The sequence below is a fragment of the Esox lucius genome, chromosome 4 (genome assembly GCF_011004845.1).
Source record: "Esox lucius isolate fEsoLuc1 chromosome 4, fEsoLuc1.pri, whole genome shotgun sequence".
Taxonomy (NCBI): Eukaryota; Metazoa; Chordata; class Actinopteri; order Esociformes; family Esocidae; genus Esox; species Esox lucius.
Window position 1 is genome coordinate 12,822,408 of NC_047572.1, and position 23,663 is coordinate 12,846,070.

The following is a 23,663-nucleotide window of genomic DNA, read 5'->3' on the forward strand; positions in this document are numbered from 1 at the left end:
CCACCGGAAAATCCACCAACAAAGAACAGATCTTCCTGCATGGACAGTCGTAAACAAGCACTACACCACACAACTTTTCAAATGTTTTATAGTTTTTTGGGATGGGGGTATATCAATAGGTTTGTAGATTTTGGGAACTAAATATCGTTTTGGAGAATAAAAACCGTGAGCTAGCTAGCCGGATAACTAACGTTAGCTAGCCATCACTGATGTGAGAGGGTTGCTAGTCAGCAGCAGACAGCATGTCGGTCCATTTTGAAGAGAGAAGCGGTGTTATTCCCTGTAAAACACCATGGGGAAGCTGGTCACAAACCATGGAAGAGGTATTTATTGAAGTAAATGTACCGCATGGGACGTCTGGCAAAGAAGTAAAATGCAATCTGGGCTCAAAACAGATAGAACTACATGTCAAAGGACAACAAGTCTTCAAGGTAGGCAGCACAACCAAATAGATTTCAGCAAACAGTCATATTCCCAAATCTCGTTTAGTTTTACTATCAGAGGTGATAAAAGGTTATTTTGGATGTCAGTGAATGCTTTTTGCAAGTATGCTTTATGTTAATAAACCCTCTTAAAATGCACTTCACTAAATGAAAATGAAACATTTTGTTTGCTGTAATGGTTCCAAGAATCACAAATGTTATGAACCTGACCCAGGATTGCATATTGTATTTGCTTATAACCCTCTTGTATACTTCCAGGGTAAATTATTTGGCACTACAGTTGCTGATGAAGGAACATGGACATTAGGTGGGTTTTCAGTTATCCACTGTCATCTAAATCAGCGGTTCCCAATATTTTTGCCTCCAAGGCCACCTACGTCCCAGAAAATATTTCATAACCCTATTCTATGAAAGATGAAATATTCCCTGTCGTTTCATGGTCAATGCTTGTAGAGATCTTTTACAAGGCAGCACACGTCAGCTTCAAGGATTAGATTGGCCCTGTTTTATGTTTTAGGGGCTGCCTATTCATGCAACTCGTCTGTTGTTTTTATGGGTGAGGAAAATGTTCATGTTGTAAAAATGTTAGTGGGCAAACCCGTTGTAAAAATGTTGGTCAAAATTGCAGGGCAGTAGCTGAAATTCCTGGCAGATGTTCTAGTTTGGCGCATTTCAGACCAAGAAAATATTGGAATTAATTATATATTTTTTTCTAAAAAGTTTGCTGTTTTATATAGCGTGCTATGCAAAAGTATTCAAACTCCTGACCAATTCTTTCATATAACTTATTACAAATGGTTCATTGAAATGTCATTCGGTTATTTAAAAAAAGCTGTGAAATATTTCTCATGAGTTTTCCTAATCATCAAGGCCCCACTGGCACGTCTCTGAACCCCACTGTTGAGAACCACTTTTCTAAATCAACGCATAGTGTCGGCCTTAAGTTTGATTATATAACTGGCATAAAAACGGTTTCATACAAGTGCTCACTCTTAACATGTATCCATTCTCCACCCCTCTTATGATCTGTTTCAGAGGACAAGTGCATGGTCCGGATAGTGCTGATGAAGACGAACAGAGAAGCAGGTAATTGCTGGGCCTCTCTGCTTGAGGGAGAGTACTGCGCTGACGCCTGGGTCCTGGACCAGATGCAGAGAAAACTAACTCTGGAGCGGTTCCAAAGAGAGGTATGACAGACCAATGATATTACAGTAAATACTACAGGAACAGAGGTTGTTCAAAATAATGAGATGGGACTCTGGGGTTCATATACAGCTCGTGACACTGAAAAAAGTGCTTCTTAATTATGAGAGTAAACATTATGCAATGTTTACTCGGTGTGTAAAATGTTCCTTCTGTGCCTACACTCTTCTACATTTGAGAAGTGAACACATACCCATGAAGGGGGGGTCACCCTGTGGTAGGTTTTAGTTTACCATGGCAAATTGTGCAGATATTGATTGAATTTAGGCCTTCATCTCAAGCTATTGGAAAGAATGTATGTTCTTTGGTAGTCTTGCTTTAATCCTGTAATTGTGCGCTACGGAGGACAAATCCATATAGCAATAAACTTTCCAAATTGATGTAGTAATTGAGTGATTTATTTAAAACATGAATATGCATTTCTGTTGTGCTTTACTGAGTCAATTTCTTTCACTTTTAGGTGATATCAACCATAAGTGGATGTCAATAATGTTTGGTTTATCGTCTCAGCTCCATTTCACCCGGAATTCAACAACTTTTTTCCTTTTCAATAGAACCCTGGATTTGATTTCAGTGGAGCGGACATCTCTGGGAACTTTGCAGGTGGTGGGCCTGACTTCTCAAGCTTGCGGAAGTGAAGTGACCAATTGTTGAACAGCAAGTGTCCAGCCACTAGAGTACAATATGCCTGATCCCAGTGTCAAATGAACACTTGAGACCTAAATACGGTCTGGGAGTGAAGACTTACCATGAACAGGAAGAGCAGCTTTTGGACAGAGTTCTGGAACATTGGTTTGAATAACAGTATTTAATAATTTGAAGCTCTACTTCACTGTAAGCCATAAAATACAGCCTTTTGAGTTAAAATTGGATTTTACCAAACCTTGACTTTCATAATAGTAAACTTGTGGATTTTGAAATAATAAAAAAAAACCTGAAAACTAGTCTGAGTGATTTAAGAAAATTTGAAGACAGTGCAATTAAACAGCTTTTCAATAATGTTTTATTGAAAGGTCCAAACACCTTGGTAATAACAGATTTACTTCCAACATTGAGGCTACATTTGAATATTTTTGTTTTTAAATCAGATTAGGGAGCTAGCCTCAGCACAGTCAAATATTCTAGTAAATGCAAATCAAACAGTAACTTCATTTCCTATAACACTGTGCTAATCTAATAGTGCATTTAAACACAATATGACTTGAGTGTTAGTTTTGTAGGGGCTTGAGGTGTCACAAATCAAGATAATAAAAATTTAGTGTAATTTGGATCATATTTATCTGTAACCATTGTTAGCAATCAACATTACGTTAGATAGTGGATGTTTCCAAAATGGAGCTGTGCAACATACATTTCAGTCATAGCCAGTTTCAGCTCAAAGAGCATGCTATCCTGTAAGCAAAAAACCAATACATGTTTTGGATCATCGCTAGTTTCATCACTTCACTGAGAAAAGCCTTAACAAACGTCCTCAGGTATTTAAAAAAAAAAAAGTTAAAGGAACATTTTCACCTTGGGTATAGGAGTGTGCATTTTTAGGACAGTTATCAACCTAGGGTGGAAGTTAAGGGTTTTGGGCCCGATTTCTTGGTTCCATTGTTATGCATTTTCACAAAACCCTTCTCCCTCCTCTTCCACATAGTGGACTGAGGACCTAGGTGGTTCTATACTTCATTGCTTAAAACTAGCAACCAGCAACCACGATAGAATACTATGCAAGAGTATTCATGTTGGTACTGATTCAAATAAGAACATACTGTACACTTGTGCAAGCAATCCAACCAGGAAGGAGACTACCTTCGCTAGATGGGAGCAGATAAAACCACTCGACTCCCAAATAGCACTTCAGTCCCTCAAAGTAGTGCACTTTGTAGGGAATAGAATGCCATTGGGACGCACTCGTAGTCAATGACAATGACTAAGGCTAATAAATAGTGAGCTTATTCAAAAAGTACAGTGACAGGAAAGGGTAAAGAAAATATTTGTTTTGAACTTTTCCCCTTAAAGAACTGCATCATCCATAATGCAGTTCTTTAAGGGCAGTGGGTAAGTGGCAGTGGGTGACCATGTAGCAAAAAGCAGAGGATGTTCTTTATTTAGCAGGGTGGGCGGGGGGTACTTTTTCCATTAAACTAAAACACAAACATGCTAAAGTTCTAAAACTTTTTGTGCACATGGTCACCCACCCCAGAGAATTAGTAAGTGGACTCTGGGATTGTGGGCATATGGGTGATTTTGTAGTAGCTGTGTTTCAACGTGCGCTGTGTTCTCCCGGAGATGATCCAACGGAGCCTCTGGCTGTTGGGCTTGGAGACCCTGGTGGATGAATACTCAAGCAAGCACTTCATAACCAGTTCCCTCACCATAACCAGGTCCCCTTCTCTAATCTGAAAACAAAAAGGATTTTTTAAATTTATTTTTTAAATAGTCAACATTGGTAGCGAAACAAGTATGCATTCATTTTAAAACCTTTTGGTCAACCAAAGCATTAGTTCAATAGTGCTGCTTTTTGTTGGTCTATGTCCTCTTATAGTGCCATCTCACCAGGGCCCAGAAACACTGTTTACTATACAGGGAATGGGAACAGACGTTTGCCTGTTTCTCTGCATCATTCAAAACAATCCGGAGTGCTCCAATTTCAAAAGTTTAATCGAGAAGCTGGAGAGACACTGAATTTAATCATTAACTTGAATAAAATTTTCCATGGACCAACAAGGACATTATAAAGGGACTGGCAATAGGACCACGGACCTCAAACACAAAGAGCAAAGCAGATTAAACCTCTTAGCTGGCAGACAAGGTTTGGGTTTCAAATGACACCTTACTCACTACTAAGCAGGTCCTAAAGGGCTCTACTATGCAGGGGAAAGAGTGCCATTTGAGACTCTGCCACAGTGTAAACAACACTTTCCATTGCTGGGTTGTGTTCATTGGGCACCAAACGGAGAAGACAAAAAAGAAAACTCAAACAGGAACTACCTGGACTTGTCCAATAAGAAACACTCATTTTCTTTGATTGCGTCTTTTCTCTCGTTTCCCGTTGCAAAACATTTCAAATGTTTTCCGTTGTATGCCCTAATGAACAAGACCCTGGTTAGTTTACGGTGACAGCTGACGAGGGAGTGCTAAAACTGGGAGCAACTCCAGTCCCAGATAGTTTGCACCATCTTGCCAAGGCTGGAGTCTAATGTTTGGTATGACAAAGGCAGCACCAAAAGACCCGGGACCAGGCTTGCTGTCCAAACAGGATGGCGGACACTCACGGTGAGTTGTTGCTGGAGATGGTGGAAGGCGTCAAGCAGCTTGTCTACGTGCTCGTGGTCATGTTGCTCCTGGAGCTCCAAGGCCAACAAGGACAAGGCAAGCAGGGACGGCTGTGGAACGAGAAAGTTTCGCTTTAAAGCTACAGTTCAAGTGAATGGGGGAAGAGTGTCCAAACTTTAGACTGTACATGTGGAGAAAGGTCTTTCACTTATCAGCAAGTTGTGTAACCTACATAATGCTTAACGCAGACCAGCCCTCCCCCCGGACCAGTAGATAATTATTTTCTGTTTACTCATTTAGGAGACACTTATCCAGAGAGACATACGGCAACATTTAGTGGTTATGTGCCTTGCACAAAAGGCATAACAGCTTTTCCACCATGTCGGGTCAGGGATTGGAACCAGTGACGTTTCGTTTCATGTCCAAAGTGTAGGCTATCTGCCGCCCTGACCCAAGTGCCTCACTAAAAATAGATCTAGATCCAATGTCACGACTAGAACTGCTTAACAGTTGCAGCCATGGGGAGTGAGTTTATGACTTACTATTTTTTTCCCCCACAAGGACACATTCAAATATCCTAAATGAAGACTAGTTTTTCAGACTTACCTTGACTTTAGAGAAGGTGAAAGAGCAATGACAGGCTTTCAGTTGGGCTTCTAGTCTCTCAATGTTTAGTATCTCCTTGCTGCAGAGAGGGGAAACATTTTTCTTTTGTTTATAAAAGAGATTTTTTTCCTCAGCACACATTAAACCTAGTCCTGAACTTAACTAATTTCAATGCAGAATTTCCAGCAAGCTTACATTTTAGAAAAAGGCCCAATTAAACCAGGAAACCAACAGACGTATTTTAGGGCACTTTAAAAAGGTCCCTCAAGTAAAAAGAAGCACATTTAAAAAATGAGGTCTTGCCGTCTAACAGAACAAACTAGGACAATCCTCTTCCTCACCAGTCATCTTCCAGCGTGTCCTGAATGTGGCTGTAGAACAGCCTGAGGAAGTGGAGGGCCGTCGGGGCCTTAACCTTCCAGTAGAGCTTCTCCAGAATGATCTTCTCCATCCTCATCATGTCAGACACGGTGAAGCGGTTCTGGCTGATCCGAATAAGCTCATTGGCCATGGGAACATTCTTCTCCTCTTCTGAGGTCTTCACAGCAATGTAAAAACAGCACAGGCCCACGCACGAAAGGTGCTTCGGTTGAATCTGTAAGAGTAAGGTTCGGTTGACCCATCTTTGTAAAACGTATAGAAAGCACTATCAAAATTGACTAACCCCATTTTAAATTGTACCACTCCCAATTTCATTATGTCCTAGTTGCGATTATGGCCTTGCCTCATAACTTGCCAAGCCCACCAAGGCAACAAAGTCTGACATACTACCTAACGACCCCTGACAGTGCAAAGCCAGTTCTTGACATATTGTGGTGCACTGTAGCCAATCCTGGACATTTCCCTTTCTCTAGAACAACTCTGTTTAAAACCAAATCAATGAATGGCAGATTTGAACACATCCCATGTCAAACCCTAACTGATCTTCGGGCCTCACCTTCATGACAGCAAGAAAACGGTCAAGCAGGTTGACGGCCAGAGAGAAGGTCTCCGCGCTGAAGCCAAAGAACCTGGTCAGAGACAGGAGGTCCTTCACCTCATACTCCCTGAGCCGCACGGTCATCCGGAGCCCGTTGTCGTGGGCCATCTCAATGATCCTCAGTCCACTCAGCTTGGGCTGGTATCTGAACTCCTGGTCAGTCAGAGCCTTCAGCTGAATGGCAAAGGGCAGTGCCCCTGTTCCAGTCACTGTGGGAAGCATCTGTGGAGATGGAATAATAACTTAACTTGTTAATTGGGCCAATCCATAACATGGTATTTCTAATAACTTCTCAAATTTCATCATCACTGTTATAATCATCTATAGAACAAGGGAGTGGCAGGCTATAAGGGGGTCTTAAATGGTCTAAATAAATCCACATGAATTAATGTAGCATCTTACCGAGGTTAGTAAATAGTCGGTTACACTTGTGTTAAGTGGGATAGTAGCCTAATAATAAATTAAAATCCATGACAACTGAGCAGCCACCTTTTATTTTATATACAAGATAACCAAGAACAAGTTGGGTCATGTTTGCTCATTACTCAGTCACCATGGTCTCTTGTATTGAACTGGATTGAACTGGTCTGATTCTTTGTATTGGGGTGGAAACTTAGTTCGGGGACATGTCTGGGCATGTCAAAAGATGGATGCCGATCATCCACGTAAGATATATTTATTGATTTGTACTAACATTTAACAGTACATACAAATGTGTTACAATCCAGATAATATTACAGCGCGAACAATCAAGACTTGGTGCGTCGGCGTCATTACATAGTCAGCGAGAGATGTGCGTGATATGTCAGGGCATGTTCCCTACCATAGAGACCAATGGAGCTGCCGCAACACCAACATTATCAACGTAAAATAAGCTTATACTAAACAACGAACATATTTCTCAGGCCAAGAAACACCAGCAGACCGTAGACATATACTAAAATAATATTGCGACATATCGTTGAAACGAAAGTACCAACATGGCATAATAGAGAAGCAGTTTTAAGTCAATGTAAGTAGCCTACAGTATAAAATAAGAAGGCTCGATAATAGTGAAAGAGTGTTCTTACCTTGTTTTGATATGAGAAGCGTAAGTTGTTGCAGTGGAAAAAGTAGATGAAAAGAAGGGTAAAAAGATAACAGTATATACTTTCAATAAGAAAGCTTTAAGCAAACGTAGACTTTTTTCCGCCTAAGCACACCCCTTACCCTTGGCGTAAGGCGAAAGGAAAGAGGCCTTTACAGCCTTTAGTAACGACCCAGAACCTGCCCCAAAACAGCTTGGTTTGATTGGCCAGTAGTGAAACGACACTCCCAGGTCCTGAATTTTCATTTGATACAAACTCATCACTCTGCAAAAAAATACGCCTGACACGGGAGAGTGGGAGGAGTTCTGTTATCATGGCCGTGTTAGAAACCGAGCGGGTGTTAACGAGGACCCTTTAGTAAAAACAACGACAGAGACAACACAGAACGCAAAGAGAGTTCTATTGGAACGTATTAAACACTCTCCGGGATGTGCCAGATTGTGAATTGTTTTGCAAGTTGATGAGTAATGGATGCACAATTTTGTAGGGTAGAATAGTCCAAAACTTGTGTCAATTAACTAGTGTTTTTACATTCGATTTAGTTTTAATGAAGTTAATATCTTGATAATAGACCTTTAACCATAAGGTTTAATATATTTGTACATAGTATATTTATAGTTCACAGAGTATATTTGACATTATGTAAAACTCCTTCAAAAAGCCTATTTGGTAACTTGAGTAACGAGTAGCTCTGTCTGGATTCTGGAACATTCTAGTAGGATGAACTGTAGTCAAGCGGAACACTAACAACCTATTTAATCCCTTTGCAGACATAAGAAGCTGTAAAAGCTAAGTTCAGAGCTTTCAAAATAAAATTAATACACATTTTAATAAAAAAGGTCCAAACGTCAATGTTTAAAGTATTTTATTTATAGCAAGCAAATACAAATTCCGTTATTGTATAATATTTATAAGACAACATACTTTAAGATAGATTTCCTTATCTGGATCCTTTGGGAGACTAATAATAATGTTTAGTAGTTTAGTGTCATTTGAAAATATTGGTATAATATATGGTTTCACATTTCAGACAAATTAAACATGACAGCTTGAGAATTACTCTTACACATCTGTGAACCCCAGCACAAATCACAGCCTTTGTTTAGATAGACTAATACAGATCAGTTGTGAAATAATAGGTAATATACCGTATTGGGTCGACAATGTCACAGTATTTTAAATAAAGTGCTTAATTTTTCTCTATAGACAACCATCCATAACAACCACTTTCTGGTTGCAATACCCTTTAACATTCTTACAAGATCACAGTGCAGGAGACATTTTTAATGTCACCAGTCAATAAAGGCATTAAATAGAACAGGAATTTTGACAAAGGTAAGGAACTAACATTCATTAATCAAATTAACTCACATGAGTCAGGGAGTTTTTAGTCGGAGCCTGATCTTTTAGCCTGGTTGCCAGTTTGTTTCTGCACTTTGGCCAGCTAACTTAATCAAAAACAGACTAGTTACAGGCTAGTTATTTCATGATGATTAAAATTCTATAAAACCCCATGCAGATAAGCATGCTATAAAGCGTTAGAGCTGCAGAGCGTCACCGTGGTTATAGAACCAAGGGTGTGTCCCGAATGGCATCCCGTTTCTGTAATGCAGTTCACTATTTCTGACCAGACTGGTCAACAGTAGTGCACTTCCAGTAAATAGGGTACCAGCTGGGACATACAGGCAAGGCTTTTACAAAAATGTTATTTCAAATCACACTGTAAAAAATGGTATGCTCGATTGTTAATTGTCAATATGGGAAGAACAGAACAGCCATCCTTTTGGTGGGTAGAAAGTAGTCTTCTAATTTAAGTTCCTTCCTGATGTTAGGGAGCACGCAGACGGAAGACTAAAGAAGCTATGGAAAAGAGAAAAGGCCCAGGTCATTCCAGTGTTAGGCCAGAGTACAAATATGGACAAAATGCAGTACAAGTGACATAGGCGGGTGCTATGAGGAATGAAAGTGGGAAAAAAAGCACATTGGCTTTAAATCTACAACCTTGTTCCTTGACGCTTTTCTAGCTGTTTAACCAGCCACTAATGTCATTAACAAGTCAGCACAAGCAGATAATCAGCTGACCTACACATACTCTCCTTGTACGTTTATAGACATTAATGTGAAGATGATGTGCCTACAAGCAGCCTAGCAAGCACATATTTCCATGATGAGTATTTTGCATGTGCTAACCCTTAGATTAACAGCCTGTTACTTAACCACCTCTGGCTAAAATTAGGTTAATACTATGACAATAAATGCTATTCATTTATTCATTCCTTGCCTGGGAACAATAAAACAATATCCCTTATGCAACTCGGATAACCCATGCTTAGTAAAACAAACCTCACAGATCTGTTTGCAGTATTTCCTACTTCACTGCTCATTGTCAAGCCATACATGTTGGAGGTGGCATGACAGCACAAACGTACTGGCACTCAGGCTAAAAATCTAAAGGTGAAGTAATCAGCAGGCAACCCTACAACACTGTCTGTATGATATGATGGCTGCATCTGCTCCATACATTACAGAGGAAGGGTAAGATTAGTACAGAGAACAACAATTAGTGTGACTTAAAAAACCTGTGACTTATCATCTATACATTCAATATAAAGTGCTAAGATACAGAGTTAAAAAGCATCATTCACCTTCTGAAGTCCCAAACCAATGCATACATGCCTGAAGTGGATTCCTGATGACCTCTTTATTGGAATGAAAAAAGTAACATTGAAGTACTATTCAGAATATAATCCATTAGTTGTGTCTTTCAGCTTGGTAAACCACAGCTCCTTTCAAATGTTCCTCCTTGCATATTTAACAGAATTTTGTTGCGTAGAGTGGCAGCTTTCACCCCATGCATAGCAGATACTCTACCATCAGCAATTTCAGCTACTTAATATATAAAAAAACACCTATAGTATTAATTTGCACATATTCAGATACAGTGTAGAAGTTCTGTATTAACATAAGAGAGCACTGTATTAATTACTACACTTCTATTGACTATAGCTTAGTCAAACTTTGAAGACTTTACATACATTTGAATACACAAACGCATAGTCTGTTAACACACACACGCACATACGCGCACATGCGCACACACACGCACACGCACATACGCGCACATGCGCACACACACACACACACACACACACACACACGCACACGCACACGCACACGCACACGCACACGCACACTCAAATAAGATCAGTTTACAGTGAATATTTGATGACGTGGTCGATGGAAAAACTCTGACTCAACGGGGCCCTACTATGAAATAAGATGCTCTTCAGACCCGGACTACTGTCTTGTCCTAGCATTTTATTAGATGTCTTGATGGGCAAACTACATAACCCTGTCTTAATTTTTCCTAAGAAGACCCGTACTGTTATGTAAAGTAATCATAGAGACAGGCTGTATCATCGATGTCAGACTACAAGTCTTTTCTACCTAGCAACACTGACGTGCAGGTCATGTTTCCACAGGGAGGGGAAAAAAATTGTGTCACGTTTCCAATGGTATATGGACAGAGACACATTCACAACAGGAACATAGAACAACATAAGCCTAGTTCTCAACACAGAGTCCACAGGTTTTGTTTTCATTTGTCTTGTGGAGTCAGCACTGGAGATCAGCACTGGAGATCAGCACTGGAGATCAGCACTGGAGAGACATAATGGCTGAGTCCCAAATGACACCCTGTTCCCTACATAGTGCACTACTTCCAACCAGAATTCATTGGGCCCCATACATTGCGCAAACATCTTATTTCCCAAGGATACGTACATCTTTAACCTAGCGCCCAATTGCCCCTGGAAACAGGATGTTGGAACTCAGGAGTTTCTTTTATGCTTGCTACCTTGTGAAAGGTAGTACGGTGAAGGGATGGGGGTCATTTGGGACGTAAGCATGAAGTTGCCTGTGTATGATCCTTGAATACACAATGGCTCAGAACCAGCTCGTCATTACACACATCTCTCTCATCTGCCGCTACGCTCACATGTACTGTCAAAATGTTGTCATTGGGTCCATTCATACAGTGTGAGAATGAATGTCCCTGAAGATAAAAGTCCAGATAAAACAGTCCCTTGTTCTCATGGTGATGGAGGAAGGACACATTCCTTGTTGCCGTGGTGTTGCTGTGGTGCCATGAATCAACTGAAAGTGGAAACAAAGACAATATGGCAAAAATAATATGGTAAAAGGAACATATAGAATTGGTTAAATTAGTTATAAATCATAATAAAATTAAACAGTGTGTAAAATGAATAAATAACATATGGAATGTTGATCATGAAGTCTTTTACACTGATAAAAAACTTCCAGAAATGATAGAAAAATTGTCTATTAATGAAATTAACTGGCAGTAAACAAATGTGTTAACTGTCCAGCAGAGGGCACTGTTTTCACTGTGAATGAGCAGGAACAGACTCAACCTTATATTTCTCCACATTTCATCACAATATTGTGTCACTGTGAAGTTAAATTCAAATCCAAATGTCTCCCTTTTGTCTCCCCATTATTTTTATTACAGTAGACAAATAGATAATGGGACAGAAAAGCAGACCCTGTACAAAAATGTAAGATGGTAGTACTATAAAAATGACAGCATGCCTACTATCTTTTAGTCACCACTATGGCAGGAACATACCACGGTACTTGTGCATGTACCATGGTATTTTCCTGCCATTTTAGTGTCTAAAAAATAAAATTACCATGATATTTTTAGATGTATAACATTCTGGTGCAATTACCATTGTACCTGCTGAAACCAAGGTACATGTCTGTGATTCAGAGCTTTACCGTGGTATAATTGACATAATACCATGGTTATGTAAACATTTTAAATGTTCACGATTCAGAGTATATCAGATATCAATGAAAGTACCATGGTATTACTACCATGGTATATGTTTGTGAGGGAGGGTAGCATGTCACACTGCTCCTTTGTGAACGATAACAAGAATCAAATGTGCAATATGTCTAATTCTGAACTGAATAGCTTCCAGCTGAGTGGCACTCATAAAAGGTATGGCATAAAGTGACTGTCTGAAAACACAAGTCATTCCGTATTAACCTTGTGTCAATGGAGTTAATGTATTGTGTTAATGTATCTAGTCACGTGTCTACGTGCCAGTCACCCAGCCTGGCCTGTCTAAGATGCAGACTGACTGGTCACACATAGCAGAGACAAGGATCAGCCAGGCTGTCTGGTAGTGTGTGTATATCTGCGTGAAGGCGAGTGTCTATGCAAGTGTATGTGTGCCTGTGCGAGCGCGTGCACGTGCGTGTGCACATGCGTGTGCGTGTGCGTGTCACAGAGCCACAAGCATCGGGCCGCCTGGCGGTGACGGGGCAAACTGTGACCTCAACTGCTGTGTCTGGGCACACAATGTCAGCCACAATATGTCCCCTGTATCTAATTTCCGAGCCAAGATGGCTCCTGGCACAGTAATTCTATACCATTAGTCGCTTCCTGACTGCAGCTGTGCTGTGTGACCCCACAGTGACAGGCCGAGCACAAGGTCAGAGCTTCAGGGCTGAAATCTCTGAAGCAGAACAACAGCGAGTTCGTTTAACTGTAGCTAATTAGCAGACCAATTACAGAAACTGACTGACTAGTATGAGGAGTTCATTAAAAAAGTCTAAACGATGACACTGAAAACCTTAAGGGCTGTCTGGACGTGACCACCCTTACTGTGGAGATGACAAAAGCGTGGACAGACCGCTAAACACAACAGAAAAAGAAACTAAAGCAGAGACGGATGGACACACAGACAAAAACAGAGACGGACAGACAGACAGAGGCAGACAGAGAGAGACAAACAAGTGAAAAAGACAGAGGCAAGAAGAGACGGACGGAAAGAAAAGATAAATCAAACCCTTACTTCTTCTTCTCCTTGTCCTTCTTGAATGGTTGTGACGACCCCTGCAGGGACTGTCCCATGAGTGTCTCCGCTGCCACCTTCCTCCTATTGAAGGCATTCATCTCCTCCTCTAGGTCCCTCCTCTTCTCCTCCAGATTCCTCTTCTCCTCCTGGTGCATCCGCTTCAGCTGCTCAAACCTCTCGTGGAGCTGCGGGGGGGGGGGGGGGGGGGGGGTTCATTAGGATCCATTAACTAGTCCGAAAACAACCCAGAACCTTCTATCCTAGCCACAGCGTCTATCATTTAATCCAAAGTAGTCTATGTCACATGGACAGGAGCAGAGCGGTATTGTCAATCCGGTCAACTCCCAGGCAGACGGGAATGCTCACCTCTCTCTCCTTTTCTTTCAGCTCTGCCTCAGTCTCCTTCACCTTGTTGACAAACATCTGTCTCATCTCATCCTCCTTACGCTGCAGATCCCCCAGGAACTCCTTCCTCTTGGCCTCGTATGTCTCCTGAAGGCTGATTCATTAGTGAGGGAACAGAAGGGCAACGTTACAGCTAAAGAGGATAATGGTGTTAAGGCTGCATCCAAAATGGTATCCTATTCCCTGTGCAGTGCACTACTTAAGACCAGGGCCCATTAGGAATGTGGGCAGTGTTCAGTGTGATATTTTTGTTGCGTTCTGGAACAATCATTTGAACAGAAAAGGGAGCTGTACTGAACAGTTGAAAGAAGAGGAGAGGGGTTGTGGATTGGGGAACACTGAGAGCGGCCGCCGGCTTTTAATTATGTCACTCATTGCTTTAAGTCAGGGGTGTCCAAACAGTTCCACGGAGGGCCGAGTGTCTGCAGGTTTTTGGTTTTTCCTATAAATTGGTTCCCAGTTCACACCTTAACAACCAGGTGAGGGTAGAAACTAACCAGTTAGTAACCTAATTAGTCAATCAAGTACAAGGAGAGAGGATACAGCCAATATTTCAGCAATACGGCCCAAGGGGGTTTGGTATATGGCCAATATACCAAGGCTAAGACCTGTTCTCACTGCCTGAATATAGCACTTAGACATATGGGAAATATACCACAAACCCTTAAAAGTCCTCACAAATTCCAGTCCCAAACTCACCTGAATGGTTGGCTGTCGGGATCGGTATCTTTAAAGCCCATCTCTTCCAGTTTGCAGCGTCTATAGAGTTCGTAGTGTCTGGCGTGGGTCTGTTCTCGCAGGTCCTCCATATTTACGCGCAACAACATCTCTCTCAGCTTGACAAAGTCACAGTGGCTCTCGTTCTCCACTGGGAAACACAGCACAACACAACAGGAATGGATTCTACTAAATCGGTTGGACTAATATGGTGATAAATACAGAATAGTCGTTCAAGTCAGCTGTGTGACATGAATGCATGATATGTAGTCTATTCAGTTTTATAGCGCAGGCCTATTGATTTGGATTATTTGCTCTGTTTAGTAGTACAAGTTACTACTCAATACCAGGCAGTTTTTATTTGACTCTCGGCTGTGTTATCCACATTACAAAATCATTTCAATGGTATTATAAATGTTTAATCAATGTACAGGGATCAATAGAAGGAGATATGTACCCTGAACGGTTCCCCAGGGGTATAGCCGGGCCTTCACCATCTTATTTCCAACTTTCACCTCCTCTACGCTCCCCACCACAGCAAACGGGAGATGAGCCTGTGTAAAACGGACATTATGACAACAAACTGAGGCATTTATAATGCTTCATTCAACATGTATAACCTCCCGTTGAGACCTAACATTTACAGGGTCCAACGGAGGACCCCACCAGTGGTTGGTTCTGAGTGGAACCATAAAAGGGGTGTGGAGAAAGATGACTACAGCCTTTTAACCAATCGGATTGATTGACTCGTCAGCTGGCGCAGTTAATCAGAAATGGAAGCAATCAAGAATAGTGTTCAGGTTTTTGGCAGACTCAACCGCTTTGGGACAAGTGTGCCGATAGAATACCGATCAGAAGGGGGTACTCTGTGTGTGTGTGTGCGCGCAAAATAGACCACCTATAATTAAGTAAGTGTGGCAGTGTTGTGAATGCGTGCATGTGTCCTCTCATGTGGGCGCACGCCTGTTTGTGTGCGCGTGTGCGCACGCGCAACGGACTCACGTTCATAGAGGAGTTGATCTCTGTGACAGCTTCATCCTCAGTGGGGAACTGGTAGATCTGAACCCCGTTGCTCACCAGCTCGGACATGATCTTGATCTTGAACTTGTGCAGCTCGCTCTTGGATATCGTGTCGGCCTTCGCAATGATGGGGATTATGTTGACCTGCAGTGCACAGGGGGATAAGTTCCAGAATCGTTGACTTCAGAATGACTTGAACACACAGGGGGATAATGTTTGAAGTTCCAGAATCGTTTTCAACAGATTTGTTGAATTCAGAATGACTTGAAAACACCCCATGAAACATTATGAAGTTCTACTTTTAAATCAGCTGATTCTACAGTGTCTAACATTGTAAACACAAACAAATAAGAGATCCAAGCCATTACCTTGCTGTCCAGTTTTTTCATGGTGACCAAATCGAGTGATTTCAGCGAGTGTCCAGTGGGGGCGATAAAGTAGAGACAAATATGGATTCTGGTGTCATGGTAGTTGAATAGGGAACGTTTTATTTTCATCTCCTCCTGCAGGTAGGTCTCAAACTGAGTGTCTATGTAGTCCACTACAGGTTTATAGCTGGGAGGGGAAAATGGATTGGTCAGTATTTTGGTTTGGCCCGTTTCAATCACAGAAGTAGGTGAAGACGAAAATCCAGAATTATCCCTTTAGAAACCATACATATTCATGTGTGGCAAGAATACAAAACATTTCCATTCTGAAAAGCATTCTCACCATTTATAAAAGGTCTAAATTTTCCTCTAATAAAAAAAATTATCATACAGCATCTTTGTTATAACATTTCTTTTTTTACATCCTCTTTCCCACTGGCCTGTTTTCAGACCACTCCACATCCTTTTCAGACTGCATTAGTTCTACCATTCACCATCTCCCTTCTCTTCCCTTCCCATTCATTGCTGCGCACAAAGACCCAAAGGCCTAATGCCAAGTGTCTTGATGCCGTGTGCTGGCTGGAGTGCCACTACTTGAGAGGGCCTGAGGAGCAATGCTGAATGTTCAATGTTGTTTAATGCTGGTCTTTTTCAAAATCTACATCTAGATCCAAATCCCTGAGCTTGGGTTCAGCAGGATCTGGCAACTACCTAAACACAAAATCTATTTTAAATACTTAGTCGAACTTTAATCATGCATAACCTTAACCTGAAACCATCTGAAGCTTGTGTGATGACAGGTCACTTTATCTGATAACTCCTTTAGCTCATCACAGGTTTCAATAACGTTCAGTTCAGCAGTAATGTTCAATACCTTTCCTCCTTATTGATCTGGTCGCCAAATCCCACAGTGTCGACAACGGTCAGTTTGAGCTGAACATTGCTTTCCTTCAAGTCATAGGTCTTGGGCCGCAGGTACACACTGTTCTGGTAGTGGCTGGCTTCCTCATCCTCAAACAGTGTGTTGAACAGAGTGTTCATTAACGTGGACTTACCAATACCGGTCTCACCTGACAAACGAGACCAATGATGAGCAAAAAGAAATCGTCAAAAGATCGTGAGACAAAGGGTGTAAAAGTGACATTGCAATACCCAAATATGTTTTAAACTGGGTCGAGGAACTTTCTTGAATACAGAAAGCACAATTGTCTAGAGCTGAAGTAGACATTGAATGGCACTCAGGCTTGAAGTTTTTTGTGAGGAGAAGCATTCAGAAACTGTGCTTGAGGGCCTGTCACTAATGTTGACTCATACGTTACTTACCGACACACAAGATGTTGAAGCAGAATCCCTGTGTGACTGATTTACTGACCAACTGGTCTGGAAGACTGTCAAATCCAACATGGCCACCCAGCTCCAGGCTACGCTTAACTTCATTCTGACAGGAGAAAATTCACATTACAGAAAACAGTACTGTGCTAAAGTCATATGCACCTGAAAGTCGAACAAAGATGGCCAGCATACCACCAGAGTCACCTCTTTACTGTTGTTGTTGAGATTGGGGTTTTGTGGGTACTATTTAATGAAGCTGCCATTTGAGGACCTGTGAGGCATCTGTTTCTCAAACTAGACACTCTAATGTATTTGTCATCAAACCTACAAACGTTGATGCTGAAGATACAGAACTAGTCTAAAGGCCAGTCTTCAATTATCACAACAGTTTTCAGCTGTGCTAACATAATTACAAATGGGTTTTCTAATGATCAATTAGCCTTTTTTTATAATGATACATTTGGATTGGCAAACAATGTGCCGTTGGAACACCGGAGTGATGGTTGCTGATAATGGGCCTCTGTACGCCTCTGTAAATATTCCATGCCGTTTCCAGCTACAATAGTCATTCACAACAATATATACACTACTACTCAAGCACACAACACATAGATATATAAAAACTACTACTCAAGCACACATATTCCACTCCTGGTGCTCATTGCCAAGACTAGTCTTTCAACAATTTAATTCAAAAAAGTGGAGCCTTAATTAGAAATATAGCGAGCAATGTTGAAAACATACATTCAACTAGTCTAGACATTGTAATTGAGCTACCAACTTCATTTGGACCAAGAGTGGGCAATTTGATAGGGTTGATGGCCACAAGAAATGATCAGAATCCATCATTTTATGCCACACTGGCCCTGCATACTCACAGTGTATCTGTGTGCGCACATTTACTGCAATTTTCCACATTTTCCACAGGATGTATAGTGTGGTTGTATAGTGTGAAAGTTTTTTCCACGTTTTTAATATGTGGTAAAACTTGGACAAAACATGATGGAGTTAAAATATGTTCATAATCATTGTGGTTGGAAGATACAGTGCATTAGGAAAGTATTCAGACCCCTTTTTTCCATCACTCTACACACAATACCCCATAATGACCAAGCAAAAACAGGTTTTTAGAAATGTATAAATAAAACAGAAATATCTCCCATTTACATAAGTATTTAGACCCTTCACTCAGTACTTTGTTCAAGCGCCTGGGTATGTCGCTACAAACATGGCACACCTGTATTTGGCTAGTTTCTTCCCTTCTTCTCTGCAGATCCTCTCAAGCGCTGCCAAGGTTGGCTCTGCCTGGGCTACTCAAGGACATTCACAGACTCCTGAAGCAACTTCTGCGTTGTCTTTGCTGTGTGCTTAGTTTCTTTGCCCTGGTTGGGTTCCTGAGTTCTCTGGATCAGGTTTTCATCAAGGATCTGTATGTACTTAGCTCTTTTCAAGTCCCTTCAGCTTTAAACTGTCACCCCCAAGCGTTACCATCGGGATGGAATTGGCCAGTTGATGAGCTGTGGCTGGTTTCCTCCAGATGTGATGATTGGCATTCAGGCCAAAGACTTCAATCTGGGTCTTTTCACACCAGAGAATCTTGTGTTGCATGGTCTGAGAGTCCATTAACGTCAAATGGGCTGTCATGTGCCTTTAACTGAGTAGTGGTTTCCACCTGGCCATCCTACCTTAAAGGCTTGATCAATGGGGTGCAGCAGAGAGGGTTGTCCTTCTGGAAGGTCCTCCCATCTGCACTCAGGAGCTCAGGAGCTCAGTCAAAGAGGCCATCGGGTTCTTGGTAACTTCCTTGATCAGGGCCCTTCTCCCCCGATTGCCGAAGAGATGATGGAGGTCACTCTGTTCTTGGGGACTGTCAAAGCCACAGAAATGTTTTCGGGACCCTTCATCAGATTTGTGATTTGTCACAATCCTGTCTTAGAGCTCTACAGACAACTCCTTCAATCTAACAGCTTAGACTTTGCTCGGACATATACTGTCGACTGTGGGACCTTGTATAGACAGGTGTGTGCCTTTCATGTGCCAAACCATGTCCAAGCATATGAATTTACCACGTGGACAAACAAGTTGTAGAAACATCTCAAAGACGATCAATAGGAACAGGATGCACCAGAACTCCATTTTGAGTATCTTAGCAAAGGATCTGAATACTTACGTAAATGCGATACTTCTGTTTTTATTTTTTAAGACAAGTTTTGCTTTTGTTATTATAGGGTATTTTCAAAATCTATTTAAGGCTTTAATGTATCAACCTGAGGAAAAAGTTAAGGGGTGTGAATACTTTCTGTGAAGGTTAATAAATCTGGTTAAAATAATGTGTCCTACTCAAGTGCATTAATAATAGAATGTTTATTTCAGTAGATTAAAGAACATAGATTCTGGCAAGTAAAGAATGGAATGTATGTTAGATAGACGGGTGGCCAGGCTACCCTTTACTTTCTATGTTAAAAACATCTTTAATGCTATTGATGTCATCCTGACCTCATCCACTACTAAATCACTGAATAAGGGACTGATTAAGGTCTTTTGGATCAGTAATTTCTATTCCCTCTGCAAAGACAGGTTCACTAAAAAGAGTCCTGGCCGAGTTCATGGACAATGAATAGGTCAAGTCTAGGACACATTTTTTTTTTTTGTACTCCAAGACTATCTTAATCTGTACACAAAACTGGTCCTTCGTGTTGTATATATTCAGTGAATGGGATTAGTTTCTTTGAAATGTGTTAGGCTTTATTTGTTAGGCTTTATTTGCCCACAAGCTTGTAATAGGCCTACTAGCTTTATTCTCTACAATTATATTGCAGGATCTGAATGTCTAAAATAAATGCTTAATACAATTTGCAGTTAAAACAGAATATTAGCATGCAGTCCATGCAATCCCTCTTTTAACAGCCAGATACTTATTCTAAGAAGTCTTTAGAATCTGAGCCTCAAATGGTCCCCTTCTCCCTGCATACTGCCCCACATTTGACAAGAGCACTGGTGAAAAGTAGTAGGGAATGGGGTTCCGTTTAAGATCTACAGAGAGACACACCATGTTGTTATTTACAGCATAGAAGGCTCTCGATGAGTACAAAGATGTACTCAACACAACAATAATCTGTGCTACTGGTCCAGTGCTCTTCTCTCTCTGTTGCGCGCGCACAAACACACAGATAGACAAGGGCACAGAGAGCCCTCTGTGTAGCTATTATTTACAGGGTGAAAGGGTATCCAAGTTTCCGGCCCTTAAAATCACACTAACAATCTGTCATCCGATTCACATCAATGTGCCGTAGTGTAGTGTGTAGGTGTGTGTGTGCGCGGCGTCTAGACTTCACCACAACAACTGTAGTCTAATCAGTAAGCTACAGTTAATAACTACCATTGAAAGATATAATGTTGACGGCGTCGTGTAATGTGTGTGTTGTTGTTGTTGTTCTTGTAATGCTGAACTAAGGATTAGTTCAGTTCCCTAATGTAAAGACAAGTGGCTCCTACTTATCTACTTATCCTCTTATCCGAAGGTTAGCTCCAATTTATAACTATCCAAAGCCTTAACTATCCCTTAGAGTTGCACTGAAAGTTAAACTCCACATCCTTTCATTGTAAAGATGTACGGATTCATGTCGCAACCATACACAAAGGCAATGCCTGCATGGCTACAAACATTTAAAAACTGTTAGAATTCTGCATACGGAACTGATCTATCCGTTGACCGAAAAGATAGCGTATCACTGAGTGGCTACTGATTCAGTACTGTGACAGCACAGCGAGTGTCTTGATTTTGATAGAACAGCGTTTTTACAGCAGTATCAGTTGGCGATTCTACGTTTAAAGCACGTCCATAGCATTTATCCTTGTACCATTTCTGAATAACCTATCGGAGGTCTAAGCAGGGTCAAAAAAATTATATGAAGGCTGTTAAACCCCACAAGAGGCAAATCACTGCTCTGCTGCTTGTGTTGATGATACCTCACCTTTAGCTGCTGCATACTGACTTGTCCGCCTTACACCAGAATGTACCAGCACAACACTGCAACGTAGGCTATTATATGCACAATGAAATATGCAACGTATTCATAACTTGTGAAAACTCAATATACATCCTACCACGCTACTTACAACGAAGATGTCTACGTCCGTTGCGGGCATCATGAAGAACAGACGTGAGCGGAGCAGAATCTACGAGATGTAGACTATTCATCCGGACCTGGCGCTGTTGACAGTGGTACGGCTCAATTCATTCAATATGGCTACTTCGTGACAACACCCCCTATGTGCTGGAATGCAATTTCTTAAAGCCTCACATGTAGTAAGACTACTGTACCTAGTGGAGCCTCTATTGCTCTGATTTGGTACTGTAGGGGGATGGCATAAGCGTTTTGGTTTCCATGTGAACAGATACGCTCAGATGAGAAACAGGCAAACATGCGCTGTATATGTTGGTATGGTCTGAAGATTACCCGCAAATATGCCATAAATCATGGACAGCAATTTTTGTCTATTTTATGAACGCAGTCATGCAGGCAATCTTAAAGAGATAGGCACCGTTCCTAAATAGGCTATAATGCTGCGATAGGCTATAGGCTACTGCATGTAACAGGTGATTTAAAAACGGCTGCTGTCTAATGGAAAAACACGATTAATTCAAGAAAATTATGATGAAAAACTAGAATAGTAATAGTGTTTTATCACTGAATATCGGAAAATATAATAGAAAAGGGATATACCCAATCGTATTATGCATTATGAAGCGCGCTTGCCAGGCCAATCTTCCTATAGCGCGTTCGCAAATAGAAAATTCCCAGGAAACATATTTCACTAGGCCCCGGAAACAGCAGGTGGGGGTGGGTGGGGGCTTCTTGAGACTAGACAGGACTAGACCCTGAGCGCGTGAGACATCATCACAGAAGAAGACGGGCGGGACAGTCCGCAAGCGGAGAGGGGAAATTCACCATAACAAGTTCGCATTTGTCCGCTATTCGGGCAGGGACAATTAGCAGAGAAGAGAAGATGGCTTTGACTCAGGAAACAATTCTAACTTTTTTGTTGGAACACGGCGGAAAAGTGAAGAATTCGGAATTGCTGAATAATTATAAACATCAGATCAATTGCAGTGATCCCGCGGAAAAGAAACACAATAGGGATGTATTTAAATCAATTATAAACAGTATTGCGTTCGTGAAACAAATTGATGATATAAAGTTTGTCGTTGTAAAAAATAGATATCAGGACTTCTTGAAAAGGGAGATTCATATAAAATCACACAAGTCGGTCTTGGAGGACAGTTTATGGAGTCCAAACACGTCGTTCTCGCCCAGCTCTTTAGAACGCAGTGGATTTTCCAGCAGTTCCAATTCTGGTAAGATCTTGACCACAGACATTGAAAATAACAATACATACTGTGCTTCAGTCATAAATGGAAACGATGAGGTAAAAAATATATCTCTGCATAGTGAATATATCTCTGCACGTGAATCGGGTGGTTGCCCCAATGCGCATTCAGTCGGATTTGGCAGTTCCGGTAGGTCAACTTGGCCTAATAATGCACCTCAAGAAACACCCACGATCAAGGTACTGAACGTTTCAGCTGACCAAGGCATCAACAAATCTGGAAAAGCTACTGACCCTCTGTTTGCTATTGTGGCTGTAAAATTCCCACTACATTCACTGAGGGAAGATTCAGTACCAGTTAGACAGGATGGATTCCATTCTAAAGTGTATTTCGGACAGAAGACTTCAGAGATACAGAGATCTCATGCTCATCTACAACCAGAGCCTGTCTTGACTCCCAAACACCCAGGCAGAGAAAGCTTGGCCTGGGGCAGAGCAACATACACATCCCCTGGTGCAAAAATCAGATATCCAGAGCTAGGGGAGATGCCACAAACATCAGGCTCTCCGCAGCTGAAGAAAACCCCAAACGAGCTCCAGAAACAAGGGGACAATGCCAAGTGTGCCAATAAGTATTCTCCTTCTCAGTCTCTGCAGCTAAAGAGAACTCTGAGCAAGCACACAAAACAGGGGGACGACATCACTAATGTTCCCGCCAACCAGGCCAAAAAAGATTGGGATAAGTTCTCTGATCAGTCTGTCCCTATGGAGACTGCGGCTCATGAGTGGCTGGTGAAATCTGCTGCAGGTCTCTGGGGTCAGCTCGACCGCCTCCTGTTACAGGACCCACAGCTGGCCCAAACAAAAGACTTCATCTCTGGTTTCACCGCTCTCCACTGGGCAGCCAAGGGTGGGAACACTCGCATGGTCCGCAGCATCTTGGACGTCTCCAGGAAGAGAGGCGTGGAGCTGGACGTTAACCGCAAGACCCGCGCCGGTTATACCGCGCTGCACGTCGC

The 23,663-nt window shown here is 41.6% G+C and overlaps 3 protein-coding genes across 5 annotated transcripts; 1 reads left to right on the top strand and 2 right to left on the bottom strand.

Moving 5' to 3' along the window:
- Positions 1–27: 27 nt before the first annotated feature.
- nudcd2 (NudC domain containing 2) lies at positions 28–2,563 on the top strand. The gene is made up of 4 exons (NM_001304222.1): positions 28–431; positions 702–750; positions 1,479–1,630; positions 2,201–2,563. Exons 1-4 carry the CDS (start codon positions 243–245, stop codon positions 2,282–2,284), a joined length of 474 nt encoding a protein of 157 aa, NP_001291151.1. The 5' UTR covers positions 28–242; the 3' UTR covers positions 2,285–2,563.
- Positions 2,564–2,631: 68 nt separating this feature from the next.
- On the bottom strand, positions 2,632–7,739 carry ccng1 (cyclin G1). 2 transcript variants are annotated; one of them, XM_010897196.4, is made up of 7 exons: positions 7,566–7,739; positions 6,454–6,717; positions 5,858–6,111; positions 5,517–5,595; positions 4,910–5,020; positions 4,626–4,721; positions 3,922–4,033 (listed from the first exon to the last, which is right to left on the bottom strand). In XM_010897196.4, the coding sequence occupies exons 2-6, from the start codon at positions 6,715–6,717 to the stop codon at positions 4,650–4,652; spliced, it is 780 nt and encodes a 259-aa protein (XP_010895498.1). In that variant the 5' UTR covers positions 7,566–7,739; the 3' UTR covers positions 3,922–4,033; positions 4,626–4,649. The 2 variants fall into 2 exon arrangements, with proteins under 2 accessions (XP_010895489.1, XP_010895498.1); XM_010897187.4 differs by lacking the exon at positions 4,626–4,721 and having other exon boundaries at positions 2,632–4,033; positions 7,566–7,737.
- A 692-nt stretch (positions 7,740–8,431) lies between these two features.
- On the bottom strand, positions 8,432–22,107 carry LOC105026020 (septin-8-A). Of its 2 annotated transcripts, none has more exons than XM_013133506.4 (10): positions 21,433–22,107; positions 17,305–17,419; positions 16,856–17,051; positions 15,982–16,168; positions 15,596–15,757; positions 15,051–15,147; positions 14,576–14,744; positions 13,838–13,970; positions 13,469–13,656; positions 8,432–9,443 (listed from the first exon to the last, which is right to left on the bottom strand). In XM_013133506.4, the coding sequence occupies exons 1-10, from the start codon at positions 21,463–21,465 to the stop codon at positions 9,389–9,391; spliced, it is 1,335 nt and encodes a 444-aa protein (XP_012988960.1). In that variant the 5' UTR covers positions 21,466–22,107; the 3' UTR covers positions 8,432–9,388. The 2 variants fall into 2 exon arrangements, with proteins under 2 accessions (XP_012988960.1, XP_019901639.1); XM_020046080.3 differs by lacking the exon at positions 21,433–22,107 and adding an exon at positions 21,288–21,397.
- Between the last annotated feature and the right edge of the window lie 1,556 nt (positions 22,108–23,663).

Bases quoted from the DNA above. Each gene is read 5' to 3' on its own strand.
- nudcd2 (NM_001304222.1), top strand. From the start codon at position 243: ATGTCGGTCCATTTTGAAGAGAGAAGCGGTGTTATTCCCTGTAAAACA. The intron at 432-701 runs GTAGGCAGCACA...GTATACTTCCAG, and splicing joins AAGGACAACAAGTCTTCAAG to GGTAAATTATTTGGCACTAC. The intron at 751-1,478 runs GTGGGTTTTCAG...GATCTGTTTCAG, and splicing joins TGAAGGAACATGGACATTAG to AGGACAAGTGCATGGTCCGG.
- ccng1 (XM_010897187.4), bottom strand. From the start codon at position 6,717: ATGCTTCCCACAGTGACTGGAACAGGGGCACTGCCCTTTGCCATTCAG. The intron at 6,112-6,453 runs GTGAGGCCCGAA...TTACTCTTACAG, and splicing joins GTTTTCTTGCTGTCATGAAG to ATTCAACCGAAGCACCTTTC. The intron at 5,021-5,516 runs GTAAGTCTGAAA...CTCGTTCCACAG, and splicing joins TCACCTTCTCTAAAGTCAAG to CCGTCCCTGCTTGCCTTGTC.
- LOC105026020 (XM_013133506.4), bottom strand. From the start codon at position 21,465: ATGATGCCCGCAACGGACGTAGACATCTTCGTT. The intron at 17,052-17,304 runs GTAAGTAACGTA...CTCGTTTGTCAG, and splicing joins CTTCAACATCTTGTGTGTCG to GTGAGACCGGTATTGGTAAG. The intron at 15,758-15,981 runs GTAATGGCTTGG...TGTGCACTGCAG, and splicing joins TGAAAAAACTGGACAGCAAG to GTCAACATAATCCCCATCAT.